General features: G+C 35.2%; 1 protein-coding gene and 1 long non-coding RNA gene across 11 annotated transcripts in view; one reads left to right on the forward strand and one right to left on the reverse strand.

Moving 5' to 3' along the window:
* LOC107221052 (NAD(+) hydrolase sarm1) overlaps positions 1 to 24665 on the reverse strand; it is a 186762-nt gene that overhangs the window by 56837 nt on the left and 105260 nt on the right. Inside the window, exon 1 of one of the 9 annotated variants that reach the window (XM_046742184.1) lies at positions 13442 to 13592. The exons of the other annotated variants lie outside the window; for them this stretch is intronic. Coding sequence (XP_046598140.1) covers positions 13442 to 13522 — 81 coding nt within the window. The 5' untranslated portion in view covers positions 13523 to 13592. Of the gene's footprint in view, positions 1 to 13441; positions 13593 to 24665 lie in introns of those variants that run through there. 9 annotated transcript variants of the gene reach the window in all.
* On the forward strand, positions 1693 to 24068 carry LOC124294825. 2 transcript variants are annotated; one of them, XR_006904760.1, is made up of 3 exons: positions 1693 to 1968; positions 9737 to 10069; positions 22786 to 24068. It is a non-coding gene; the product is annotated as an uncharacterized LOC124294825 (long non-coding RNA). The 2 variants fall into 2 exon arrangements; XR_006904759.1 differs by having other exon boundaries at positions 9737 to 10215; positions 23703 to 23714.

Genomic DNA, 24665 nt, shown 5'->3' on the forward strand with positions numbered 1-24665 from the left:
ATGTTTTGCTGCTTTATTCTATTCGTGAATGAATTTCGTGAAAATAATTTGAGACAGATATTTTCTTGACCTCGTCATTTCGGTAAAAAAAAATACAATTCGTACACACCTTATAATTTACAGAAGGTAAACATATTATTCAGCGAGAAATACATTCATTATTATTATTTAAAATCTAACTCAGAAAATTTCTGGAGAAAATAAATTGTTTTCCATCAGAATCGTAGAAACAATATGAATTTTACTGTGAAAAAATTGTAGAATAATATTCGATTGGTCTGATGTTTTTTACATAACGAGCGTGTTTACAGTTAAAATTCATTGTTTTTCGATTTAGATGTAACTACAATTATATAAGTAATTAACTCCAGGGGGACATTGTTGTTTCAGTATGTTTTTGACTCGACTGTTTGTCCAATAATCGAACTTCACTTCAACCTGTTTCTCACCAATTTTCTTCTACTTATACGCGATGATACTCGACTTTGAAATATCTGTCTGAACGAAATTTTAGTCCCTATAATTTTCCGGTCGACGATTAGTTTACACAATGTATATTTACAAATGTATTTGAGACACGGTTGAAGATTTTCCCTCTTTCTATTTTACGCCACTTTCATTCTTAAGCCTGTGAATATTTAATTTGTAATATTTCTAGGAAAACCGGTAGCGAGTAAAAGTCGTTACGGGAAACGTGCAGTTTATCCTGGCCTCTTATCTCCGTAGATAGACATGGCCTGATGCTTGACCGCATGCGGACCACACGCGTGTGAAGACATTCAATTGGTCGGTTTACGATTAGTCAGGTTCGTGCGACAGCGCCGAGCGAGATGAGTCGGTCGGAGCAGAGTCGTCGCATTTTCAGCATAATGTGAATAAAAAAAAAAAAATAATAACGAAATCCAAGAAAACAAACCGCGGTATTGGATATAGATATTAGAAAAATTACTAAATGATTTCAAGAAAAATCGTGGTTGGAATAGAAATTAGTGTAATTTACACTTTCGTTGTAAAAACATCTGATAATAATTATGGGATCGGAATTAGCTTCGAAAAGCGCCACCTGGTGACGATAAGACTCAATCTCCATCGTATTTAGTAATAAAAGTAATTTTTGATCGTGTAATTTAGGGTACAATAATTGAATTCAGTGTAACAAAGGTGTGACAGGCTGCACAGAGTTTTCCGTGCCTTGAAATTCGCGTAATTAATTTAAAACGAACGATCAGCTGATCGCCGAGTTCGACGCCATGTTGTTTTAGCCACGGCGACATCTTGAATCCCGAATTACGTCTGGCGATTGTTTATTAAGAATGGTAAACGGTTCCTTTTCACGAGGTTTCGGTCGATGGATATCGTTACTGATAAAATTCAGAAACACTTGCTTACATGAAAACAGAAAATTTGATTTTATCTAGACCACTGTAACGGATATTCTCATTATATACGCGTTAGTTACGGCGTATGAAAAATTGAGAAAACGTTGAAAGTCGTAGCCTGCAGTGGAGGCAATTAAAAGAAAGATTTGCCAACGCGTGTTTCTTGGAAAGTTGGAAGCGAGCCGGGGTGAAGAAATCTTTTCGAGGAAAGCCGTGATCCGAGGCTCGAGCCAAGAAGAAAGCGGCCAATATTGCGAGCGGCGATTGGTGGGGCAGTTTTTGGACTGCATCAAAAGCAGGTTAGCGTCACGGCGTTTCAGAGCTTTAATATACGAGAAGCGATGATGCGAAAAGTCGAGAATCGCGACCCGCGCTCTGCAGTTTCGTTGCAATAATTATAAGCGTTTTCGGCGAAACAGTAGAAACTGGATTTCGCGAGTGCCGAGTTCCAAAAATTAAAATTCACCGCGCAGAAACAGAAGCGTTTCCCTTCTTCTCTTACCGGGAAGAAACTGAATTCCAGGAATAAATCTCTGATTCGGATTCTTTGCACAATTTGCAGAGAAATGGACAATGACTTGGTTCAAAGGTCGGAGAGTCGTAACAAACAACTGGAAGCTGGTATTAAACTCGCTCTGAACATCGCGGTGCATGATAAAAAGAAATCCCTCCTCTACTTGAAATTTTATTTATCGCTTATTTTATCGAACTAATTGCGTCTGCAAGAGAAACAACGATTATAGACGGTAAAACAGAAGTTTGTACTCGGAAATTGATAATCTTTTCTTTTATCTTGGACCTTGAAAAATTATTTTAGGTAATACCAATTCTTATTATTATACACTTTTTACAATTACATTTGTCACAATTGTTTATTTCTCACTCTCATGTAAGCATTTTGCATTTCTCTTGAAACAAAGAGAAAATTTTATAAATAGTATTCGGCGGCAGTAAAATTAACTCAAACTCACTGACGCTCGTAAAATTTCTTTACATCTTTCCACTTTTGGAAAATTCACAAACAATTTGTCGTTGTTTCGTTTTATCTAGTTATTACAATCAATTTTCTGTTTCTTGCGAATATTTTCAATTATCCGACTAAGCCGTGCGACAATTAAACGCGAATAGAGATACATATCTCAATGCAGTTTGAATATGTTATATATACCGGTAAAATATCTTGAAACTTGAAAATCAACCGCCTATGCGTCAAATAATTCAATCTCATTCGTCGGCGAAATATTCCCGCAGCGATATTCTTGTCTGCGATGCAGGCGAGCCAACCTACGCGAAATGTGTACGTTTGAATTTTCAAAGAGCGTAAGCATTAAATTCCGACCGTTCTTTGAAGAATCAACTTTCCGACCCGATAACAAATGCTTTCCAAACCTTTCCGAGTCACTACCTCAATTATTTAAGATTATAACCTCGAAAATTCGTATCAACTACGTCGCCGGCAGAAATAGTTTGACAGCTGAAACTCGGGTTGGCCAGCCTGCATGAACAGCCGATAAAACTCGCGCATGCGCGGTTAATTTTCAAGTTTCAAAAGATTGTCGCGGTGTGTATATGCTTAAGAACGGCCTTAGCTGTGCGTGCAAACCGTTAGACCGTGACCTCGCGCTAGGCTTAATGTACTGCAGAAGGAATGAAAAGGATCTTCAGACCTGCTTTCGTAAAATGCGTGGGGTGGGTTAAACACTGCGTTTCAGTAATACAGAAATTGTCTACAATTTTAACGCAAGACTCTGACGTTCAAAGCGTAAGTCGATTAACTGATTTTGCATATTGTTCGTTAATTTTTGTTACTGCATCGGTCTAATTCGTCCAAGATTCTTCAAGATAAAAGCAAATAGACGTTTAAAAAAAGTGTGCTTCTTAATTTATTTTATAGGTGTAAGTGTATTATATGCATGATGTATGATTGTAAAATGATCGTTGAAATAAAAGAAGAGTTAAAGTAATGATCACACGATATTTGACCGAATCATTATAGATTTTATTCTCGGTTAATCGCATCGCGAATGTGTTGTATAATTTTAATACAAGACCAGACGAGGAATAGAATGTATTTGAACAAAAATTTTTACCTGACAAACGGTTGATTCATACACGTAGTTATGAGTAAAGGAGCAGTAAAAAAAAAGAAAGTAGAAGGAAAAAAGAAAGGAAAAAGAGCCCCATTATATGTACCTAAATAAGTACAAGTTTTCGGAATTAGGAGCCCTGAAAAAACTTTCCACATCTTCAAAAGATACTTAACATACATAAATATTTTTCTAACATTGTTAATAAGTGTTGCAGTTTCTTACTGTCGTATCATGTCTATTGTGAAAAACAAATATATATAAACAATGATAATGATGCGACTCGACTGACTCGTTAAGTGCTGGTTGACCTATAAAGCGTTTTATCATACATACCGATATTGCAGTGCGAATTTTAGTCGGTAATATAGTTACGCAATCGAGCCGTTAAGTTTCATTGCAGCTAATTATTACTACCAGTAAATGAGATTGCGGTTGCGGTTGTTTTTTTTTTTTTTTTTTTTTTATTCACATTCTTCGTTTTATTCAATTAAAATTATCCCTCACTTGATTATTTGAAAGAAATATTTTTCTACAAGTCAGATTGAACAATCATCTTTCCCAGTGCTTATAACGGGAACTTACGCGGGGTTTTTTTTTTTCTTTTCTTTTTTTTACAGAATTTTAGTTTCTGACGTAACTGTGACGTGTTTGCGGTAAATGGCGAAGTCTCCTGCTGGTTTTTACTTCTTTTATTTCACATCAGTTTTGTCTCAACACTAAAGTGTATAACAGATACTATGGTATAAATGGAGGCGTAAGTCCGCGCCAAAAAAAGTTACGCAACCGCGATCTCATCTCGACAGAATTACGTATCTATGTGCAAACGTGAAGGGCGTCTGTGTGTGTGTGTGAGAGAGAGAAAGAGAGAGAGAGAGATGACGTGGAATAAGCCTAGGAAAAATCGGAGTAACAAATGATTTTTTGTAGTTTAAGTGAAAAAGCGATCATTCACTCGACGATATAATATATATTAAAATGTGTCGCAATTGCAAAGTTTTATGTCGTACAATTTGTTTGGTAGGGTGAAAATTTTGTTTATGAAAAATTGGGCGGGAGAATGTGATTTGTGAGAATCCAATTTTAATACACGGTGAGGAAAAAGAGAGAAAAAAAAAAAAAAAAGTCTACACGCGTGAAGAAAAGCAGTAAACGCGCAAAATACGTAATTCAGTCGGTTTGAATGAAAATAAACTATTCGATTGGAAATAACTTTGATTCCACGTGTTGGTGAAAAATTTGCTTCCCGCGAATAAATTACTCGTATGAATTCTAATAAATCGTTTAAATATTCTACGGAGTGTGTATATTAGATATTTTCAAAGTCACCGCTACATGTCGTCTACATGATCAAAATATACACATTATACTATACAGTGTTCAGGAAATGTAAGCTTACACGACGTGTAATATTAATAAAAATTCAAAAACAAAAGGACGCAGGACTGTCATTTTTTTTTTTTTTTTAAATATACACATTCATAATTCTTGTTTATATCGATAAGAATTAATCAAAAAATGGGTCAATATTACGGTAGTAAAATTGTGCAGCGATGAAATCTTGTCAAGTCCGATAAAAAGTTTTTCTTTACAAACAAAAAAAAAAAATTTCATCTCGATCAGATCAGGTTTCCTTGAATTCAACGAAACTATATTTGCATCAACGTATATTTCTTTAAAAAATTTAAACATTTTGTACGACGGTTAGCCGAATGAATAATAATGATCATAATAATGTAACGACGGTCATTGGACGGAATTTTGCACGCTGCACGCAAATATTCGCACATATAAGGTAGGTATGTAGGTATAATTAGGATAAAAACGCGAGAGGACAGATGTTTCCAAAAATAAAAGACAAACTTATTTAGACAAACGTTGTGTAATTTTTATATCCACTTGTCCATCGTGACGTGTTTGCTGGTTTGTACAGATGGCGGAATAAATAATTAAAATGTCACATGTGTATTATTAGAAAGAGGAAAAACAATTGCGGGTACGATTTTTTAAAGAATTTTACCGCAGTTTTCGAATTCAACATCAATTTAGCGTAAAAAACGATGATCGCCAAATTATCCATTCTCGTTTTCTCGCTTCAATAGTTTTTTTTGTTTTTTCGTCAACTGATTTCAAGTATTCTATAATTTTTTTCCCTACTAACTCTCGATTACATTTAATTTTCCAAATCGATCTACGAATTATTTATCCTGCAATTTTTTCCTTCGATTATATATGCGAATCATACGATGCACGAAAATTTGTAATTACACAAACGAAATTTCATACAGCCGAAGCGAAATATTTCAGGCTAATTTCTTCGGCAACCTTCGACTTAATTTATGAAAAAATATCGAGAATTCGAGATGACAAGTTGCGTAAAATTCGAAATTTTTAAAAGACCTCGAGACAGTTGGAAAGATTAAAATATAAGAGGGATGGGATTAATTACGAACGAAGTAACAATCTTAACTACATTAGACACAGAGAAAATGTTTATTTGTATAAAATTATGACATTTAATTGAGACAGCTATACAGAGTTCGTTATAACATGCGTTTGTTCAATTACCGCGTTAGTTTGGTACATTATAATAACATACGCACGTGATAATAATAACACACAATTAATGGTTACGATATATTACTATCTTGCTTTAAACCGTGTGTAATATAAGAGAACAAAAGGAGTGTCGTAATACGTAAGAGAGACTCGTTTAAAGATTATAAAACATTGTACATCCGGTTTGTCACCCATTTCGTTAATTGACCGCGGTGTGAGAAGCCGGTATTTCGTGAAACTGTGAGTGAACCAATGTCTCCTTCATTCTCTCGTTCCTCGATTCATAAATTAGTCAGTTCACTCGTTCATTCATTCATTCAGTCATTCATTCATTTTGTTATGGGACTGCGAAGGACTGATTAATCAACTGGTTAGATACGAGAATTCCTGCGGCTTCTCTCGATATTCAGCCTTGGCTGCATCGCTGATGCATAATTTAATCGTAAGTGCTCGCCACGTGCCGATATTTATACATCCGGTGAAATCTTTCGCCAAGGCGTTGAATCGAGCGCGTATTCGCACTTTTCACCGGAAATTTCGCAACGTTGTTCGCGTCACTGCGGTGAATCTTGTTGGAGTTATGCGGATATGACGGTTCAGTGAGTCTGCGAATGCGCATGCGCGAAGTACCGAAAAGAGAACTTTTAAGCCTGCGCGCATGCGCTATCGCGAACAAAGCTGACATTGCTCGACCCTAACCTCAATTTCGTGCTCCGTGAAAAAACGCGCAACATACTCTTGTTATATAAAGAATCGTACGCAACAAGGAGTCAACGGTCTTTTCGCCTCGCGTATTTGCAATATTCGTCTTCGGCTTAACTACGACTTATATTGCAAACTAACGCTCGATTCGGAAAGACCGAGTTTGCCTCCTTGTTACACAATATACTTTTGCGGTCATAACTTACGGCTTGCGAAACGAGACGGCATTTTATATTTAATAGTCATTCCGGAAATTCTCAGACGATAATTATCGTCGTTTTGTACTTTAAAAAAATTCGTTGATGGTATTATCTTTCATTTTCGGGATTTTAAATCCGAATAAGCAAATACTTGAGTGAAGCTATGTTGGCGGAAAATGCTCTTTTTTAATCGATCTAATCGTGTAATAAGTGTCTCAATTCCGTTTTGCGACGGGTAAAATGATTGTGAACTTTTGTACTCAATTATGTTCCATCGTCATACGAGGGAATTTCGGAAATCCCGGTATCGTTGGAGCAATTTTAACATTGGTCAGGAAAATTTTATCGCGTTAAAAAATTGTACATAATAATAAGGAAAGAGCCGTTCGTAACTCTATGTTTTAACGACGTTGGATTAAATTTGCTAAATTCTCAAGTAACACGAATGAAATAGAACGTAAATGCCGGTGTAACAACGTTCTAAATTTTGAAACATCGAATTTCTTCACTACATTTCACGATTCGTAAATTCATAGATTCATCTGTAGGCATAAAATGGTTACAGTGAAAAATTTTGAACTTCCATTCGAGAGAATCTGCGAGAAACGGGAAATTTCAAAATTCACTTCTCGGGTATCAAATATAGTTCAAAGAATTCTAAAATGCAGATCGAGATAAGGAATATAGAAAATTTGAAATACAGAAAACCTGAATTCTAAAAGCAGGATTCTGACGATACTACATTTTGGCTTTCTGCATGTTTGGAAATTCCATGAATCGATTATCGCGATTTTTAAGATTCAACGTTGCGACTTTCTTTCCACTCACTGATCAGACCCTGATACTTTGATCCACGGTTAAAAAACGTATCCATCCGCAACTTCAAAGACTCCGACGAAACGAAACAAAGAAACAATTAGTTTATGCAATCGGCAGTGCTGTCGGGTGTTTAAAATGTCCCTTTTATTGACCGAACGGCGCCTCACCGAAGGCTGAACCAACACACGTGGTGAGCGAGCAGCGGCGTGTAAAGTGATTGTTTTTCATGGAGCGAAAGACAAAGAGGAGAAAAAATAAATACATAGAGAGGTAGAGAAAGAGGGGAGATTGTGGAGCCGAATAAGTACGTGGCATGAAAATAATTTACGAGCGTCGTAAGATCGTCGTGTAAAAACACGAGAGTTGAAGAGATCCTCCTTAATTCCTCTTCGTCTCCTCTATCCCTGCGTCCTCATCCTCCTCCTCTTTCTGCTCCGGCAGCAGCTCGACTTGACCCTGGTTTTGACCCAGCATCCGCTCGGTGGGCGGTTCTCTTGACAATTCTTGCTCCTTCTCAACTTCAGCGAAATATATGTATAACAACACGCGGGATGAAAAAAGAGGAAATGAGAAGAAAAAGAGATAGAAAAAAGTAAAAAAAAAGAAAAAAAAAATAACAAATCCAACCAGCCGAGGATGAAGGGACACCACGGACCTTGTTAAGGCAATTATGCACCGTATAGTATGCCTTCATATATATATATATATATATATATATATATATATATATATATATATATATATATATACATATACCATACAACGATCCGGGTAAAACCAATTCGAAATAAATTGCCGTTCCTTGCCCGTTGCAGTTGCTTATGACCGTAAAAATGTCAATGGGTCAAATCACGTTAGTGATAAAATTATCTCTCGATATTTTATCGAAATTGTGAGGGAAAGTTTTTTCAACGTTTTTCTCTATGCGTTAACCCATTGAGTCGCACATTGTTGTCCTGTGTCAATTTTTATAACAAGATAGTATTGTAGGATTTTTAGGGTCACTGATTTTTAAAAAATATTCAAGATGGCCGACCCAATATGGCGGAAAAAAATCTCACATTTGGTCGAATCCAGTAAAAAGAAACTCGACGCAGGGGTTTTTGGGGTCGCTGATTGGATTCGCCGTACTGAAATTTGAAAATCTGATTTCAGATTCGTAATCAGCGACCCCAAAAAACTCTGGACAGGGTTTTTTCTCCGGATACGATCGAATTTGAAATTTTTATCCGCCATGTTGAATCCGCCATCTTGAATTTTTTAAATCCGATTTCAAATTCGCAATCAGCGACCCCAAAAACTTATAATTTAATTAGAGGGATAATTTTCTCGGAAATTAATCATCCCTTCAGTTTTCACGATTTCTTTAAATCAATTTGTTTCTAACAATAATAATTTACATTACATCGCAATAATTACTCTCGAGTATTGAAAACCTATCATTATACTATCAGAAATGGCAAATAAAACGGCAAAGAAATATGTATGAACAGTTATCTAAATATACAAAAAGTGGGAATAAAATATGTGGTAAGAATACCTTTTTTATACGAGCTAAATAAATCAAGTTTTCACGTTATCGTTGTTTTGAAAATCAGAAGAATATTGTTTACAATTGTCTAATGCTATACAATATAAATCATTTAAATCTAGTTTAACGCAGGTCCATATGAGATTCTACGATATGTTAGAAAAGAAAAAGTTCAACGATCAAATAAGAAAAAAAAAAAAAAAATCTTATCACTGTTTTGTTTTTTACTTCTCTGCGAAATAAAATATTTCCCGATAATTTCACGTTCATAAGACCACAAACCTCGCTGATAAACGTTGATTTATACGTGAAAGATTTCTGACGAAATATTTACAAAAAATTGCCAACGCTGTACGGAATCTGTTTAAAAAAAAAAAAAAAAAATTTGGCGCATTTTCCTAATTACGAAGAATTTCTTTCTCATTCTTATTGTAAAAAAAATTTTCCTTCGTTTTTCAGAACCATCTTCTTTATTTCGAGAGAATTAGAGACGAGGAAGAGGAATGACTTTAACTTTGTGCAGCGCACGAGCGACTCGGTACAACCGGAAGTGTAAAGTGATTCCGGTAATTCTGGTGGTAGAAGGGGAGTTAAAGTGGAGGGCAGCTCTCTCCATCTCTTTACGGTTCCTCTTCGCCTGCTCCGCCGCACAACCGTAATTATTATCATCGTCATCATCACCATGATCATCATCATCGTCATCATCATCACCGTGATGATAGGAGGGCGCCCGCGCGATCCTGGTCGTCCATTGATATTAATGTCGTTATAACAACGAGATAATGGATATGGGTAATATATACGGCACGAGCCGCTCGATTATACAATTCAATGCCAATACAAACAATTCTGCGCCATCGTGTGAAAAATCATTGCGGTAGAAATCGAGGATATCGATTCAAATAACTTGAAATAATTCTGAGGTAATATCTTTAGTTGTCTTAGTTATCATTTGCAAAATAAAATTTTGACTGTATGACGAAGAAAACAAAAAAAAAAAAGAATTTTGCCTGAAACAACTAAATATCGAAAAATAGATCGTTATACTCAAAAAATCACAACTCGCTGAATTTTCAGTACTTTGAAGCTGTACAGATGTTAGAAAAAAAAAGGATGCAGATCCTACGCGATGAAAAAATAGTATTTATGTAAGCGAGTGGGGTTGGAGTCTTGGAAAAATAATGAATTAACGATGATTTTTAATATTTTATTATATATCTTGGATTGGATCAAATTATTTGGCATGTTATTTCCTACCTCAAATTCCCTTTTCTGCAATCCTTTTTTACAGGATATATTAATATACTGTTTATACACGTTATAAATCTTTGGATTTTTTGGCCACCTTTTTCTTCTTACAAAGTTGTAAAACGATTAATACGTTTTGGATATTACTATTATTATATTATATACATTAACTAAAAGTTGCGGTATAATTTCAAATTTGTGGAAAATTTCGCCCGAATGATTTAAAAACTTGGAATGTATTAACAACAGCTGTTCAAATTTTCGATACGCTAAAAAAAAATTTCCCTCTTGCATTGAATTTTCACGAGTTTTACTCGTGTAAACTGTAAAATTGTATCTGGTAAAAAACCGTCGAAACTTATAATTAGACTAAATCCTATAACGCAGATTTTTGCGATATTTTTCGTAAACTGTAGTGCATCGGAATCTATTTTTTTGCTTTGGCTTCTTTATACCTATAATTCCCGAGTCGCACGTACGAACGAATATAATATGTATATGTATATGTATACGTATATGTATATATATATTATACACAGTGATATTTAAACGGATATTTTTGTCTGGAATTTCTCTAAATATATCGAGACCTAGATTCGCTGGACACGAGGAGATAACGGATCGACGATGGCCGAATAAATATATATTGTATGAGACATCCGACGAGTCGAGTTTTCTTGCATCGAGATCTAATGTGTGAGAGATCATTCTTTTATATCCAGTAATGATAGAAAACAATTAAATTACAATTAACACAAGATTCATTCAGAATTTCACCCCCCAAGAATTTTTAACCGATATATGAGGGATTCTCCGTCAACTCGGCCACTTTTTTTTCGACCATCTCAGATCAGCCCCATAATTGGTTATATCAAAAACTACTACTACTAAAAGTTACTCTATGTGAATTTTTTCAGATTTTTTAATTAATTGTTTGAGAAATTGCCGTTTTTTTTTTCAATTGAATATATCTCGGAAGCTTGAAGTAACTGAAAAAAATGACTCTACATAAAAGTTGTAGTTTTTTGTTAGCTTTCGAGAGGAATTTTTGAAAAAAGTTTTACATTACGGTAACGCTGATTTTTTACCAAAAAAGGAAGAAATTATTTTTTTTATTCAAAAAGGACCCTTTTTTTTGCTCAAAAAATTACAGAGTCTTCAAATATGTGTGACAATATCGCGAAGAAATCACCAGAATGGCACGGATCGAGGTTCTAGGGTAAAAAAAATGAAGCCACACAAATTCGGTCGAAGTTCCGGTATAAAAAAATTAATTTGGGTGGTTTTATTTTTTTTTACCCTAGAACCTCGATCCGTGCCATTCTGGCGATTTTTTTTCCATATTGTCACACATATTGGAAGACACTGTAATTTTTTTAGCAAAATAAAGGGTTCTTTTTGAATAAAAAAAATAATTTCTTCCCTTTTTGGTACATTCCTGTTAAAACTTACATTGGCCGATTATCACACACTTGTACAACGCGTCTGTTTCTCTGCCCTACCGACAGGCAGCACTTCTCGCCTTTTTGGCATACAGAGAAACAGGGATCTAAATTTGCAAAAATAGAGGGGGGGGGGGGAAAAAAAAAAAAAAAAAAAACAGTTTTACAATCCAGAGACAAAGATGGAGAATTCAAAGATAACACCGACGTTGAAATATCGTGTTCAGTTTATAAAAAGGTGAATTACACGTTGGTAAAAATGTGTGTTTATAAAGCGCAAAGTCAATTTCCAAGGTATTTGTTCAAACAATTGAAAATCAATAAAAAATCTACGATCATATGTCACATGCTCGAATTTAATTATTATCGACTGCGTTGACAAAATTTGCGATGTTTTCTTATAAATTTACCGTTCCAACGTTCGTTTATATTTAAATGTAACGTGATTTTGAGAACGCACGCAGCTTCATGTATGAAAGGAATTTTAATAAAAAAAATTTTGAAAAATATATATTATTTTCAATCTTAAGCGTATCGACGTTTTGATGTTTGCGACAATTCGCGTTGTTTCAGTTTTCGCTACGTTGATCGTTCTCGAAATCGAAAAAAAAAAAAAAAAAAATAAAAAAAAATCAACATTCGTTTCAAGCGTCGGTAAATTTGCAAAAAGAAAAGATTTCTCGCACAACTGACGACGGTGAAACTTGCATGGAGAGAAAAAATGGGGCAAGAGGAAGGAACTGAGTTACATAGCGACGGAAAGTCGCAGCTGAATAAACGATTAACAGCTTGATATGATCGAACGAATGCGAGCTCGTGTAAAAAAGGAAGAAAACAGAAAAAAAAAAAAAAAAAAAAAAAACAACACTTGTTATCGTGAGCGTCGGTATTCGAAGGGAGGTGTTCTGTTTTTTATATAAATTTTCCTCTCTCCTCGTTTTCAATTTCCACTACAACTACATCGCCTTCCGTTTACTCGGAAAGCATATTTTTCATCTCCAATTTTCGACTTTTCTCGCAAGTTTTGCAAGCTGCTCCGCTTCACCGAGCTTATTTTAGATCTTGAAACACCGGACGATCGTTTCTAATTCGTACTCTGCAGCGCTTTCAAGTTAAATCATAAACCTGTTGCGTTCAACTTCCGCTTTTTGGACCAAGACAAATTTCTGATTCTGGTTACTACAGGGTCCGTTGAGTACTTTAATTTTTTTAACATAATCGATGATAAAATTACGGTTCTGGGTAAAAGAAAATGAAACGGGTTTCTTACGTGTAACGTTAGAAGAGTTGGTATCAACAAGTATTGATAATGATATAGAAAAATTACTTGTATCACATTTTCCTACAATTCTGAGAGTGATACTATATTTAAACTTTCATCATTCGAATTTCCCGCCATAAAACCGATACATCGTTAGGTTGCGGCTTTCGTGACGATGAGATTGTTCAAAATTTCTTGATTTAAAATTCTTACCTTAGCCTGAAGTCCGGAGAAGAAGGAACGTTTCATCGGATATCCTGGAGACATGTTGATTTTGTTGACAACCATTGTCATAACAAAATGCGTCAAATAGTGTCAAACGAACGTGGAATTCGGAATAAAGTTTAAAAAAATCTTGCCCCGAAACAAATCGAGGGTAGTAAAAAAAAAAAAAAAAAAAAAAAACAAAACTGCTTTCCGGTGATATTTTCAAATATACATATATATATATATTTTTCTTTTTAAATCGCTCTTCTATCTCTCTGTTCAATTTTGTCACTGCAATCGGCACTTGAAATACAATTAAAAATTTCGGAGCACCCGAAATTTCTCACAGTTTTCACACTACGGTATAAAAAAGTTTCCAATTTTTGATATTACCGTTATTCATTTCGTTCGGATTTGAAATTCGTTATTGTTCACAGCCGGTTACCGCCTCTCGCGCACTTCCGGTTTTATTTCGACAATACGATTCTGTGTACGGATCTCTCTGTCTCACATTCACGTAAAAGTTACATGTCGGCCTGACGCGTTTAACTCGTAACTGAAACTCTCCGCGTTCCAACTCATCCACTCAGCGAATCTCAACGCACTGAGCTTTCAGCCTTCCACGCTGGCTTATAAGTATTTCCTCCCCCCCCTCTCCAAACTTGCTTTGCCGCCTCGCTAACCTGTATCGGTTACGAAGTAGAGTCGTCGGCTCGAAAGCCGCTTATTCACGAATCTACGGCCCTTCGGCTGAAAGTCGATACTTTTGACTAATTTTATCGCGAAACTAATCTGTCGAGAAATTTATTATTACACTGAGAAAAATTTCATTTGTTGCGGTAAATAGAAAAATTCGGTAAAAGAGGTATCGTTAAAAAAACTGTTTGAATATTTTTGGAATCAGGAAAAACGAGGTACGCCTAACCATTTTGCGCTATCTTCGATCATTGTTTGGCAATTGCAACGCAAAATCAGTTTCTGAGGTTTACTCGACTTTTTTAGTTAAACAAGGCTTTAACGTCAATTTATCCTAGCACGAGCGTTAAATTTTCACAACAGTTGCAAGAAAATATAGCAACAGGGATCGTAATGAGAAAGAATAGTAACGGATAATAGAATTTCCGGTAACAGCTAGAAAACTAATTTTCATATTGTACCTAGAACTATATTTTTCGATTGTTGTGAAAAATGAAAATGGCTAAGGACTGAGCGGTAACTGGAACTAAAAATTTCTCTCATTGTCAGTGTATATTAAAAAACTGCAAAGATCTTTTTGATACTGAAATTTTGAACAATAGTTTAAATATCAATCCCCAGAATAGTTTTTTTTCTTAATCAGAAAACTGTAATTGTATAAAATTGTACGAATCGATACAAATTGCTTTCCAGGGTATTTTATTTCATGAATAATTTCAGCCGATCTTATAACAAATCGAAAAATTATAAGAATCTTAGCTATTTTCAGTATTTTTACTGATTCCTCTCAGGGGGAATTAAATTTTTATTTACAGTAGTGGGATTTGTTAGTCAAGGACGAGAAGCTGTATTTTTAATATCACCGAACTAATTAGAGATCAAAAATAAAATTTTAATCAAGTACGTAGTTAATAGAAAAAACAACCGGAGACCATTTGCCAATCTTCTTCTTTTTGTTTACATTTTTTTTTTTTTTTTTATACATCATTTCACTTGCGTTGAATAATGAATGGTGAAAAAAAATTCTCAAGAAGTAAATAAACGAGATGAAAATAAAACTGCAAATGTAATAACGGTCGATTTAACGATTATGATGAAACTTAACGAGATACAGAATCGCGAGGAGGAATGTTCAGAATAAATTGAAAGACAGCTACTTTAAACAAGAAAAAAAAAAAAAAAAACCACTACTAACAACAAAAATTATATCAAAGTGGTGCGCAGACGAAAATTAGAAAACTTTTCAGTCAAATTGATGCACAGTTTTCGCTTCTACAATTGAGTATTCAATAACTGTCGTTGTTATAAAGCAATTCTTTGAATAATTCCAGAGTAGCTTCACCTTTACTTGTGTTTATTTTTCATTTTAAGTCTCTGTTTAACAAGTGACCGCACGTTTCGTCGTACTTTGTAGAGATGTAATGATGAAAAAATATAAGTACACATAGCGAAATAGTCAGAAATAAGACGAAAAAATCCCCACTCGGAGAGAATTTCTCTGCATGACTTCTGCAGGAAAATCCCATTGCCAAAGAATGACTAATTTCACCGTGACGCGCGAATTTAAGCATTTAATATTATACAATCCAATTGCGATTTTTTTCTAACTACAGTCAATTAAATAAGGAAGCTTAGTAATTTACAATAACGATAAAGATTCCGCCTCTTTTCCACCATCCGATCTTTTTATAATTACCATATTTTTGATTCGTTGAATAAAGAAGTCGCGTTTTTTTTTTTTTTTACGAAAATTAAAATTTCAGTCTTAGCTTGAAACCGCCATCGTTGTGCTGGAAAAAGACACACGCACTCGGATAGTGGCAAAAACGATGAAGTATCCAACAATACTGATTCCAAATTGGCAGTAAATCGGCCAAGCCGTTTTTTAAATATCGTGAAAATCGCTGAACGTGTAATCTTTGACCGAAGTAATTGACGTTATTGTGAAAAGCGATGTTTCCTATCGATCGATTCTAATAAAAAAAAAAGGCGTAAAAAAAGCTTGATCAACATACTTTTGAATAAATGAAATCCTCGAACGAATCGAATACTCGCCGATTGAGATATAAATTCCCAAAATTGATCCGCTGTGCGCGACAAAAAAACCGTTCTTTATTTTTGAAACTTTTGATCGAACACCTTGAATGTTCGAACGTGAGGTGAAACAAACATTATCCGATTGAAGTTTAGGCGTTTCGAAATGCGCTGCCGAGGCAGCCATTGAAAAGAGGTCAGAGAAGGGCCAACCATGCACGCGCTGATTTATATACTTCTAGTATCAAATTATAATTGCATATTAATTGGCCGTCTTCTTGTCCCGGCGATTCGATGATCATCGCGCCTCGTTTTGACAGCTCGGTAACCGCCAACTGATTAATAATCATCGCTTCGATACGCAAACTTTTCTCATTCAATTCCACCTCATTTCATCGATCGGTGTTGTAAGCTGTCAAAAATTGATTTAGGGAATTTGTTTACTTCGTTGTAAAGTCGAGTCGAAAACCATCGGAGTAAATCGAAGATCATCTAAATCAGACGCAGATTTAAATACAAACAAGTGACCAGTTTTTAGAAATTAATCATACCGTAAAGATCAAATTATACTGTGCCATTTTTTCAAAGTAGTTAAAAAAAACGTCGTGCAATGAATAAAGTTTAATTAATTAATTTTTTCGCTCCGGCATTTTCTTTTGTATAACCTATAGAAAAAAAGAAACACAAAACTGTAGTTTGATATAAAAAAATTTTCACCCGAAAATGATGTTTTTTTCATTTTTATCTAACTTCATCCGTTATTCGCACGTTATGATTTTTGGATTTAGTGTTTAAGTTCAAGCTTCTCGCAGTTACTGGCATCAACTTTTTTCTGCCTCTCGTAATGAATTTTTCGCTCACATTGTACGGCCTGTAGATTCTCAAACACAGAGAGCAAAGGAAAAGAGAGACAAAAAATGTGCGTCGTTTTCGTCTAACCGGCTGTGACGAAAAATAACAATTTAACAATTCGCAGTACGCAAAATCGACAGAAAGCGTACTTGTGGAATACAAAGTGAGAGAAATTTATGGTGAAACATTTACGCGATGTAAAACAAAAAATTCGTCATAGGAAATTTCAAAACAGAGAGTGTGAATAAAAAAAAAAAAAAAATTCTCCGTAAATAAAAAACGTCAGAGTGATAACTCGAGTTTGAAAGTTTATTCGAAATCAGGATAATTTTATCCCGTTACATTTACAAAAACTGAGTAACTCACGTACGAAGGTTTTCGCTGGTATGCGATTGTCGGTATAATGTGAAGATAAAATACTAAATAAACAAATAAAAATAATGACTAAGGAAACGACGACGATGACGTTAATTTATATCCGGTGAAGACTGAACTACAAATCGGTCAAGGATACGATTTTAATGGTAAAAGAAAAAGAAGGAAAAAAAAAAAAAAAAACATACGAGTACATTCAAAGTAAACGTCGAATGATACGATGCAGGAGGAAATTTTCGCTGTAAAATACGGGTTCGGTTTCATTGAACAGGTGATTTCTCAGCATTTTTGTTTCCGATGGGTACGCATCTGAAGAAGAATGATAGACAATTTTTTAAAGTCAACTTGCGGCATACGGAGATCGATGTCATCCGGCATTCCCGGCTGCGTCACTTAATTAAACAAAATCCGCATTTTATCGGGCGGTTAAACGCGTTACGCAACGTGGGCATGGAAAAAAATGCGAATTTCTAAATAAGGGGTGATTCACGAACGGCGACCTACATAATTAGAGAAAAAAAAAATCTCACCTCAATTTGACCAACTACCGATCTTTAACCCTTTCGATTTCAACGCTCAGGATTCCTTGAATTATTTTCAATAAAACGGGCATCTGGTTTGTATTTTGTCCAAATTTTTATAACAATTGAAAAATTTACGAGATATCGAATTTTTTTAAATTCACACGATTACCGAATCGGTGAAAAAAAAAAAGAAAAATTACAATTAATCGGTAATCATTTTCAATCGGACTCATGAGTCATTCTACTACGATAAAAGACGATCGAAAAATATGTGTTGTTGTTTTTGACTTTTTATCATTTTTGTATTAAGAATGTTTTTTTTTTTTGTGGGATCGGTATGAAAATGTTGATAGATCAGAAAATAGAAAAGTCAATGTATCGAATTTTCAAAATGTGAAAAGTTTCAAAGCCAAAATACTTGGGTACAAAATCTTCAGAATTGCCTTTTTTCAACATTTTTTATTAAAAATGATCGCACTCCGAAGATGTATAATTTTTAAACGGAATATAAAATTGCATGATTGTTAGTTAGATTTTAATTTTTTCTACAGATACGTCTGTTAATTTTATTTAACACTGCGTCACAACACGTGTGTTAGATCATGTTTGCCAGGCTAATATCAATAAACACATAAACAAAAGACGTGTCTGCTATTCTGCAAATCTGTGATGCAGGATTTTAGCACGAAAACGGCAACTCGTCGTTCTTACATACGATGAATTACGCTGCCAAATAAGGTAGTTGTGACATTATTGCAACATGTAAGGATCTAGGCAGACTCGTTTATTTGTCTCACTTCCGCATCGATACATTCCACGACATACCGATGATCCCGTGAAAAAAATATTTGGTACAATCGGCAAAGTCACGCAGTTTTCTCCTTAAATTACAAAAAACAAAATTAATTCGGTGACTAAATTCTACGCTTTTCGCTTCATCTCTGATACAGTTTTCTTGGATTATGCAAGATCACAAAATTTCGGGTACAAAGTGGGTTGGACAGTTTTCTTTTTGCAAGATCTTAGAAGCTTTATAGTTTTCAAAAAATTTAGCTCAATCGAATTCCTGCAGTGTAAAGAAAACTTGTCACAACGTTTGAAGACTCAGAGTGGTGAGTATTCTGACCTTCTATTTTACATCAATTTTTTGTACATTTAGGGAACTTTTCAACATATTTCTTTGCGGTTGTTTTATATTTCTGATAGGATAGTAATAGGCTTTCAATAATCGAGAGTAATTATTGCGATATAATGTAAGTTGTTAAAAAATTTTTGCAGCTGTAATTCAAAGATCAGTATCCGTTAATATTCCTGCCGATTACAGACTTTTTCAATCATTTCATGTTCACGCAACGATAAATTGACGCGAAGTCTTTTCGTTTCAATTCTTTTTTCCTTCTCTTCTAAATTCTAACTTACAATAAATGCAAGGTAATGCAAATATGCATATGGTGTTTCTCTCCTGCGGCATTTTGGAAATAAAACCGGACACCGAAAATGTAAAATGCATCATCACGTGTCACCGTTTTTAACAAATCCGGTGAAATAAAACTGGTCACTATTTCTCTGTAGTTAGTTTTGTGCAACTCACAGCGGTCGAGGAAGAAAGATTTTCAAAACTTTCCGTGGTGCGTCTGATTTTCCGGAAAATTTGCGGCTCCAAGAAGCCTGCTTCAAGTTGGCTGATCCGATCGTCTATATTTATTCAAAATTTCTCAGTACAAGTGGAACTGGAATCGCGTGTCTTTCGGTCCTAGATAGAAAAAGAAAAAAAAAAAAAAAATAATTCGAATCTTTCAAATGGTAACCAATTGCCAGCTGGCAGATGATTTTTCTAATTTGGCATTCTGCCAATGGAAGCCAATTGCCAATTGGTAAATCAATTTCTTTTTGGTATTCTGCCAATTAAATCGTCTCATCGAACGCGTCACTCGCCGGTGTAAAAGCGGCGGTAGAAAAAAAATTTCGTTTTTCTTTTACGTTTTGATCATCAGATTGTGTTTCTATTGCCAAAACTTTTTGATACAGCACGTCCTTCGATCTTTGTTCAACTCTTAATTATCTTTGTTTCTAAGAATGTTGTGAAAAAGGAAAAAAAAAAAAAGAACGTAGCTAGTACTTGGCTAGAAAAGTCTGCGCGTCAACGGTTACTCAATTTTCAGTTTTTGTTCAAGGTGAAACTGTATGGAAGCGAAAAGAATTGTAATGTTTAACAAGTTGAACCACGTGTATCACATTTCGCTAATTTATGGTTTTCTTCCTTTATTTTAGTCGTGATACTTAATTGCTATACGATTCTTCTTCGTAGCTTGGACGATAAAATGGTTCGAGGAAGGTAGCTGAAATGGTTTTCACGAATTTTCCAACGAGAACAGTAATTTTGTGGAACGGTTACAGTCATGCGGTTAATTTAGAAAATCGTGGATTGCAAACAAAACTGCATCCCGTCGGTTTTTTAACAGATTTTATTTCGATTTCAGAAGACAGTTCCATTACATTATATGGTCGACGAAAAATCAAAATGTGAGCTTACAACCTTTTGATTTTCTTATAACCTGTATCATTCGCTTTGAAAATGATATTTCTAAAAATTGGACCAAATAATAATATCATTAACCTTTTGCGGCACCTTTTTTGAACGAGTTATTTAAGATTTACATTCAATTTTTGAGATATCGTGATCACTTTTTTCCATAATTGGGCTCTCAAGATGGCAATGTTGATGTTTTAGGAGGGATTGTTTATATTCCGCGAATATAGTGAGCGCTATAAATAAACAAAGTGTTGAAAATGCCTGGTTTTGCAAAGTAAATGTAATTGTGGGAAGGTTATGAAGACTAGAACAGTGGAACTCGCTGATCTTAGATTTTCGAGGTCGCTGAAAGCGAATCCGAAGTCCTAAATTCAAAATTCAAGATGACGGATTCAATATGGCGAATTGAAAATGTGAAAACTGGTCTAAATTTGTTTCAAATTTGTCACTTGAAGGTTTTCTGGGTCAGTGAAAACGTTTGAGGAACAAATATCAAGTGAATAGGATCAATTTTTATATTTTCTATCCACCATATTGGATCCGACATGATGAATTTTAAAATCTGACGTCGGATTCGCTTTCAGCGACCCAGAAAACCCTTATATACCCTGTTTCAAGGAATTAAACTTCAAGGAAAAATGTATGCTTCAAAGAGTTAATTGATCCCAGGTAAATTACGTGAGTGAAAGCATTGATGACTCGTATATAAATGTTTGTAATGTGCATTAGTCAACCGTGTCGATTTCGACAATTGGGAGCACATACAGATCTTCGAAGAAACGTAACAACATAAATATCTATTTTCGAAATCTGGGACAAGTCGCATGCCTGCAATATGCTACGATAATAAACTATTAGAAATAGTTTTTGCGTTGAAATTAATACACTTTTTTCTTGAGTCAAATCAACCACGTTGAAGAGATTTGAGATTTGTAATACATAAGCACAAAAAGGTACAACGAATTTGAAAGGAATTTGTATATTTTAAGATAACAATGTCATAAAATTCATATGCAAATCGGTAATCGTTGTTTGTAAGTTCACCGATTTCGAATCTAAGGTCCAAAAAGCTGAAATCACGAATCAGAATCAAACGTGACGGTCTGAAATCCAAATTATTGTCAAATTTTCATAAAAATTCGCAATTGTTGGTTTGAATTATTATCCGTAATTTATTTGCAACCAGGCACAATTCTGAACACTGAATATTTCTAATTTCTTGACTTCCGGTCAAAAATCCGCAGTGATTTGAAAAGACGCAGTTTTTGGCTTTTAATCCTAATTGGTCACTAAGGGCGAATTTCATCCAAGAAATTTTTCAAACTCCTTGAGAAGTTCTGGAATAGACTTTCATAGTTTTTTCCTCATAATCAATTTCCTTAAAAAATCAATTTTTTCATTTTACCTCAACTTTGCCGATGTTTTACAATATTTAAACGATCAATTTTGGCTAGCAAAACTGTGAGAGCTTTTTCTGCGAACCTTAACCAATGACTAGATATGTTTTTTCGATTTTTAGAACGCATTGTCGAAGCAGGATATCACTTTTTTGAAGCTGGGGTCAATTTCACCCCGTGTGTCCTTTATGCTCATTTTACTGAGGTGTGACTTATTGGGGTTAATTGAATCGACCACTCCCCGCAACCAATCGTAGCAGAAAAAAATGTTAATCAGATGTTTAATCAAATTGTTATGTTTCAAAGCTGCGAAAATCTCTTTGCTATTACAAAAGTACAAAAAGCTTACAGTAATCGATGCTTCACTTCCATTTGTTTTCAGACTGTAAAAAATGTAGTAAATTCCTTGGATTTCAATCTGCGTCAATTTGTTTTATCACAAAAACTATGATTCACAAAATCACTGAGAATTTTATTTATTTCCTTCTAATTGTCAATTCAACATCGAAATTTGTTGATCACAGTGAATATCGATGGAACTTTGCAACTTTGCATGCTTAATTACTTTCAACGACGCCAATATGACGAAGAAAAAAGTGTTTCACAGAATTTGGGGAAAACAGTTCCGTGAACAAAATATGCGCCAGCGTCGAGTAAAATCGAGCGAATCTACTTAATTTTCAACGATTTCCGAGTTATTCGAAATCAGGCACTTATGCCTATCAATAAGCCTTTACTCATAATTCAATGATTTTTGATTTTTCTACTTTTTTAAAAGATCTTTGTAGCTTGGAAACACAACAGTTACAAAAACAAAATAAAAAAAAAAAAGAATCGTTGTAACGATTATCTCGCGATAAAATTGGCGAAATGTTGCGATTTTTGTAAAACCAAGCTCCTTAAGCTTCCGTAAACATATAAGATGTAACGCTGTTTCAGGGTCTTTGAGCCGGAGACACGGAGATAAATTTATCGCAGGCCAAAAGGGTCGGCCGGGGGCGTCGCGACGCTCCTGACTCACAACGAGCGTCGGCGACAGCGACGCCGGCTTAAATTCGTAGGTATATCTACAAGAGCGCCGTTCAACGTGTGTATTCTTCTTTTGGATTTTCGCCGTATCCGCAAATAGGAGCCGAAGAAGTCTCCATCATCACTCGTTTAATAGATTGCGTCGCGACGCCTCGTCCTGCCGGCGGTGCAAAACTCCGAGAGAGCGTCGCGACGACGAAAACGCCCTTCGTCGGCAGTTTCGCGGTTATTTCAAACTAATTCACTGTCCTATTCTTCGTAAAACCCTAAATCTGCGGACCAACTCGTCCGTTATTATTTACCGATTCATCTGAATCATCCCAGAAGCTGAAACCGAAATATCATATTCACCCGTGCAGACGTTGATTCTGTCTCTCGAAAACACGAATTCTGTGTATCTTTAATATTTGATTAATATTTATTCTTACGGAAAAGCAAAGAATAAATATACATGCACCGAGAGAAATTTTTTTTAAGACTGTATGAAAAGAATTTTTTCTCCATCCGGCGTAGCATATTTTCAAAAAATTTCAGATCGAAATTGCACAATATTGATGTTGGAAATTATTATTTGCACCTGACTCTTGGAAACACGAGCTCCAGTATCTAAAAAATATTGCTCGCGACAGATTTGCAGCAGTTTTTGTAAAAGATATTGTTTTTTTTTTTTTTCTTTTTTTCAATTTCCAAATTCCCGGATGTCCGATGTTTTGCAGCGGCAATCAATCAAAGGATCTACAGTTAAAAACTGTTAAAATAGATCATACCATGGAAAAAAAAACATTCCAGGCCTTCTATCAACATACATACAAAAACGATATTTTCAGATAATATTTCGACCACAGTCAAGGTTTAATTAAGGATATGTCAAGGGTACGGTCAAGTCAAAAAAGCGTCGAATCGAAAAAATTAACAACAACACAGAGGCTTACAATCAATAACTAACCGTGAATTAAATTCTTACACGTGTTGTCAGAAACTTATTCTTTTGATCTTACATAAAAGAAATTGAAAACGGTGTCTCTTTGTCGACGTAGTTCAGCAATTAATAATCCGATATGGGTTTCATTATCGAGCACCGTTTGTTAATGAAAAGTTCGTACAGTTTGTCCGACTTTAATTAACAATAGCTCATTTTATCGATAGATGAATTCTACACAAATCATCTGATATTCGTCGATAAAAATTCAACTTCCAACGATTCGCAAGGAATTGGTAAAAAAAAAAAAAAAAAAAAATCAAACAATAAAACTCGTCAAAAATGAAAATAAAATTTTTTACTAACAGACTTCTTTTTTCTTCTCCAAATTCGAGTCTTAATCGACTTCCTTATTGTTTTCACTGTAATGTACATCCGAAGCATGCTTAAAGCCCGGATTGACAGTTTCGCGAGACTCAGCAGGCAGCTCGGAGTTTCCAGTTTCCAGGTTTCAGTGCTTCTTGGGCAAACTTGATCGGCCTGAACCTTCCTCTTTAGCATCATCCGTGAAGGCGCAGCTTCTGCAGTACGGGTGCAACAGGTTATGGCTATTTCCATCTCAGAGTTTCCGAAGCGGAGAGACACACGTCGCCTCGAGTCGCCGGCAAGGCGAGACCAAAAGATCACTTCAGACCTTTTTGCAGAGCGTGAAAAACCACCCGCCTGCCTCTTGTTACCTCTCCTCGTAATTTATGCAGGCCTGCACATCGTCCACGATCGAAATCGCGCTTGCTCTCGTCGTTTAAGAAGACTTATTGAAAGACATCCCGATTTTAGAGATCGCCCGGAATTTGCATTGCCACCAGGTATA

This window comes from Neodiprion lecontei, chromosome 5 (genome assembly GCF_021901455.1).
Source record: "Neodiprion lecontei isolate iyNeoLeco1 chromosome 5, iyNeoLeco1.1, whole genome shotgun sequence".
In the NCBI taxonomy this organism is placed as follows: domain Eukaryota; kingdom Metazoa; phylum Arthropoda; class Insecta; order Hymenoptera; family Diprionidae; genus Neodiprion; species Neodiprion lecontei.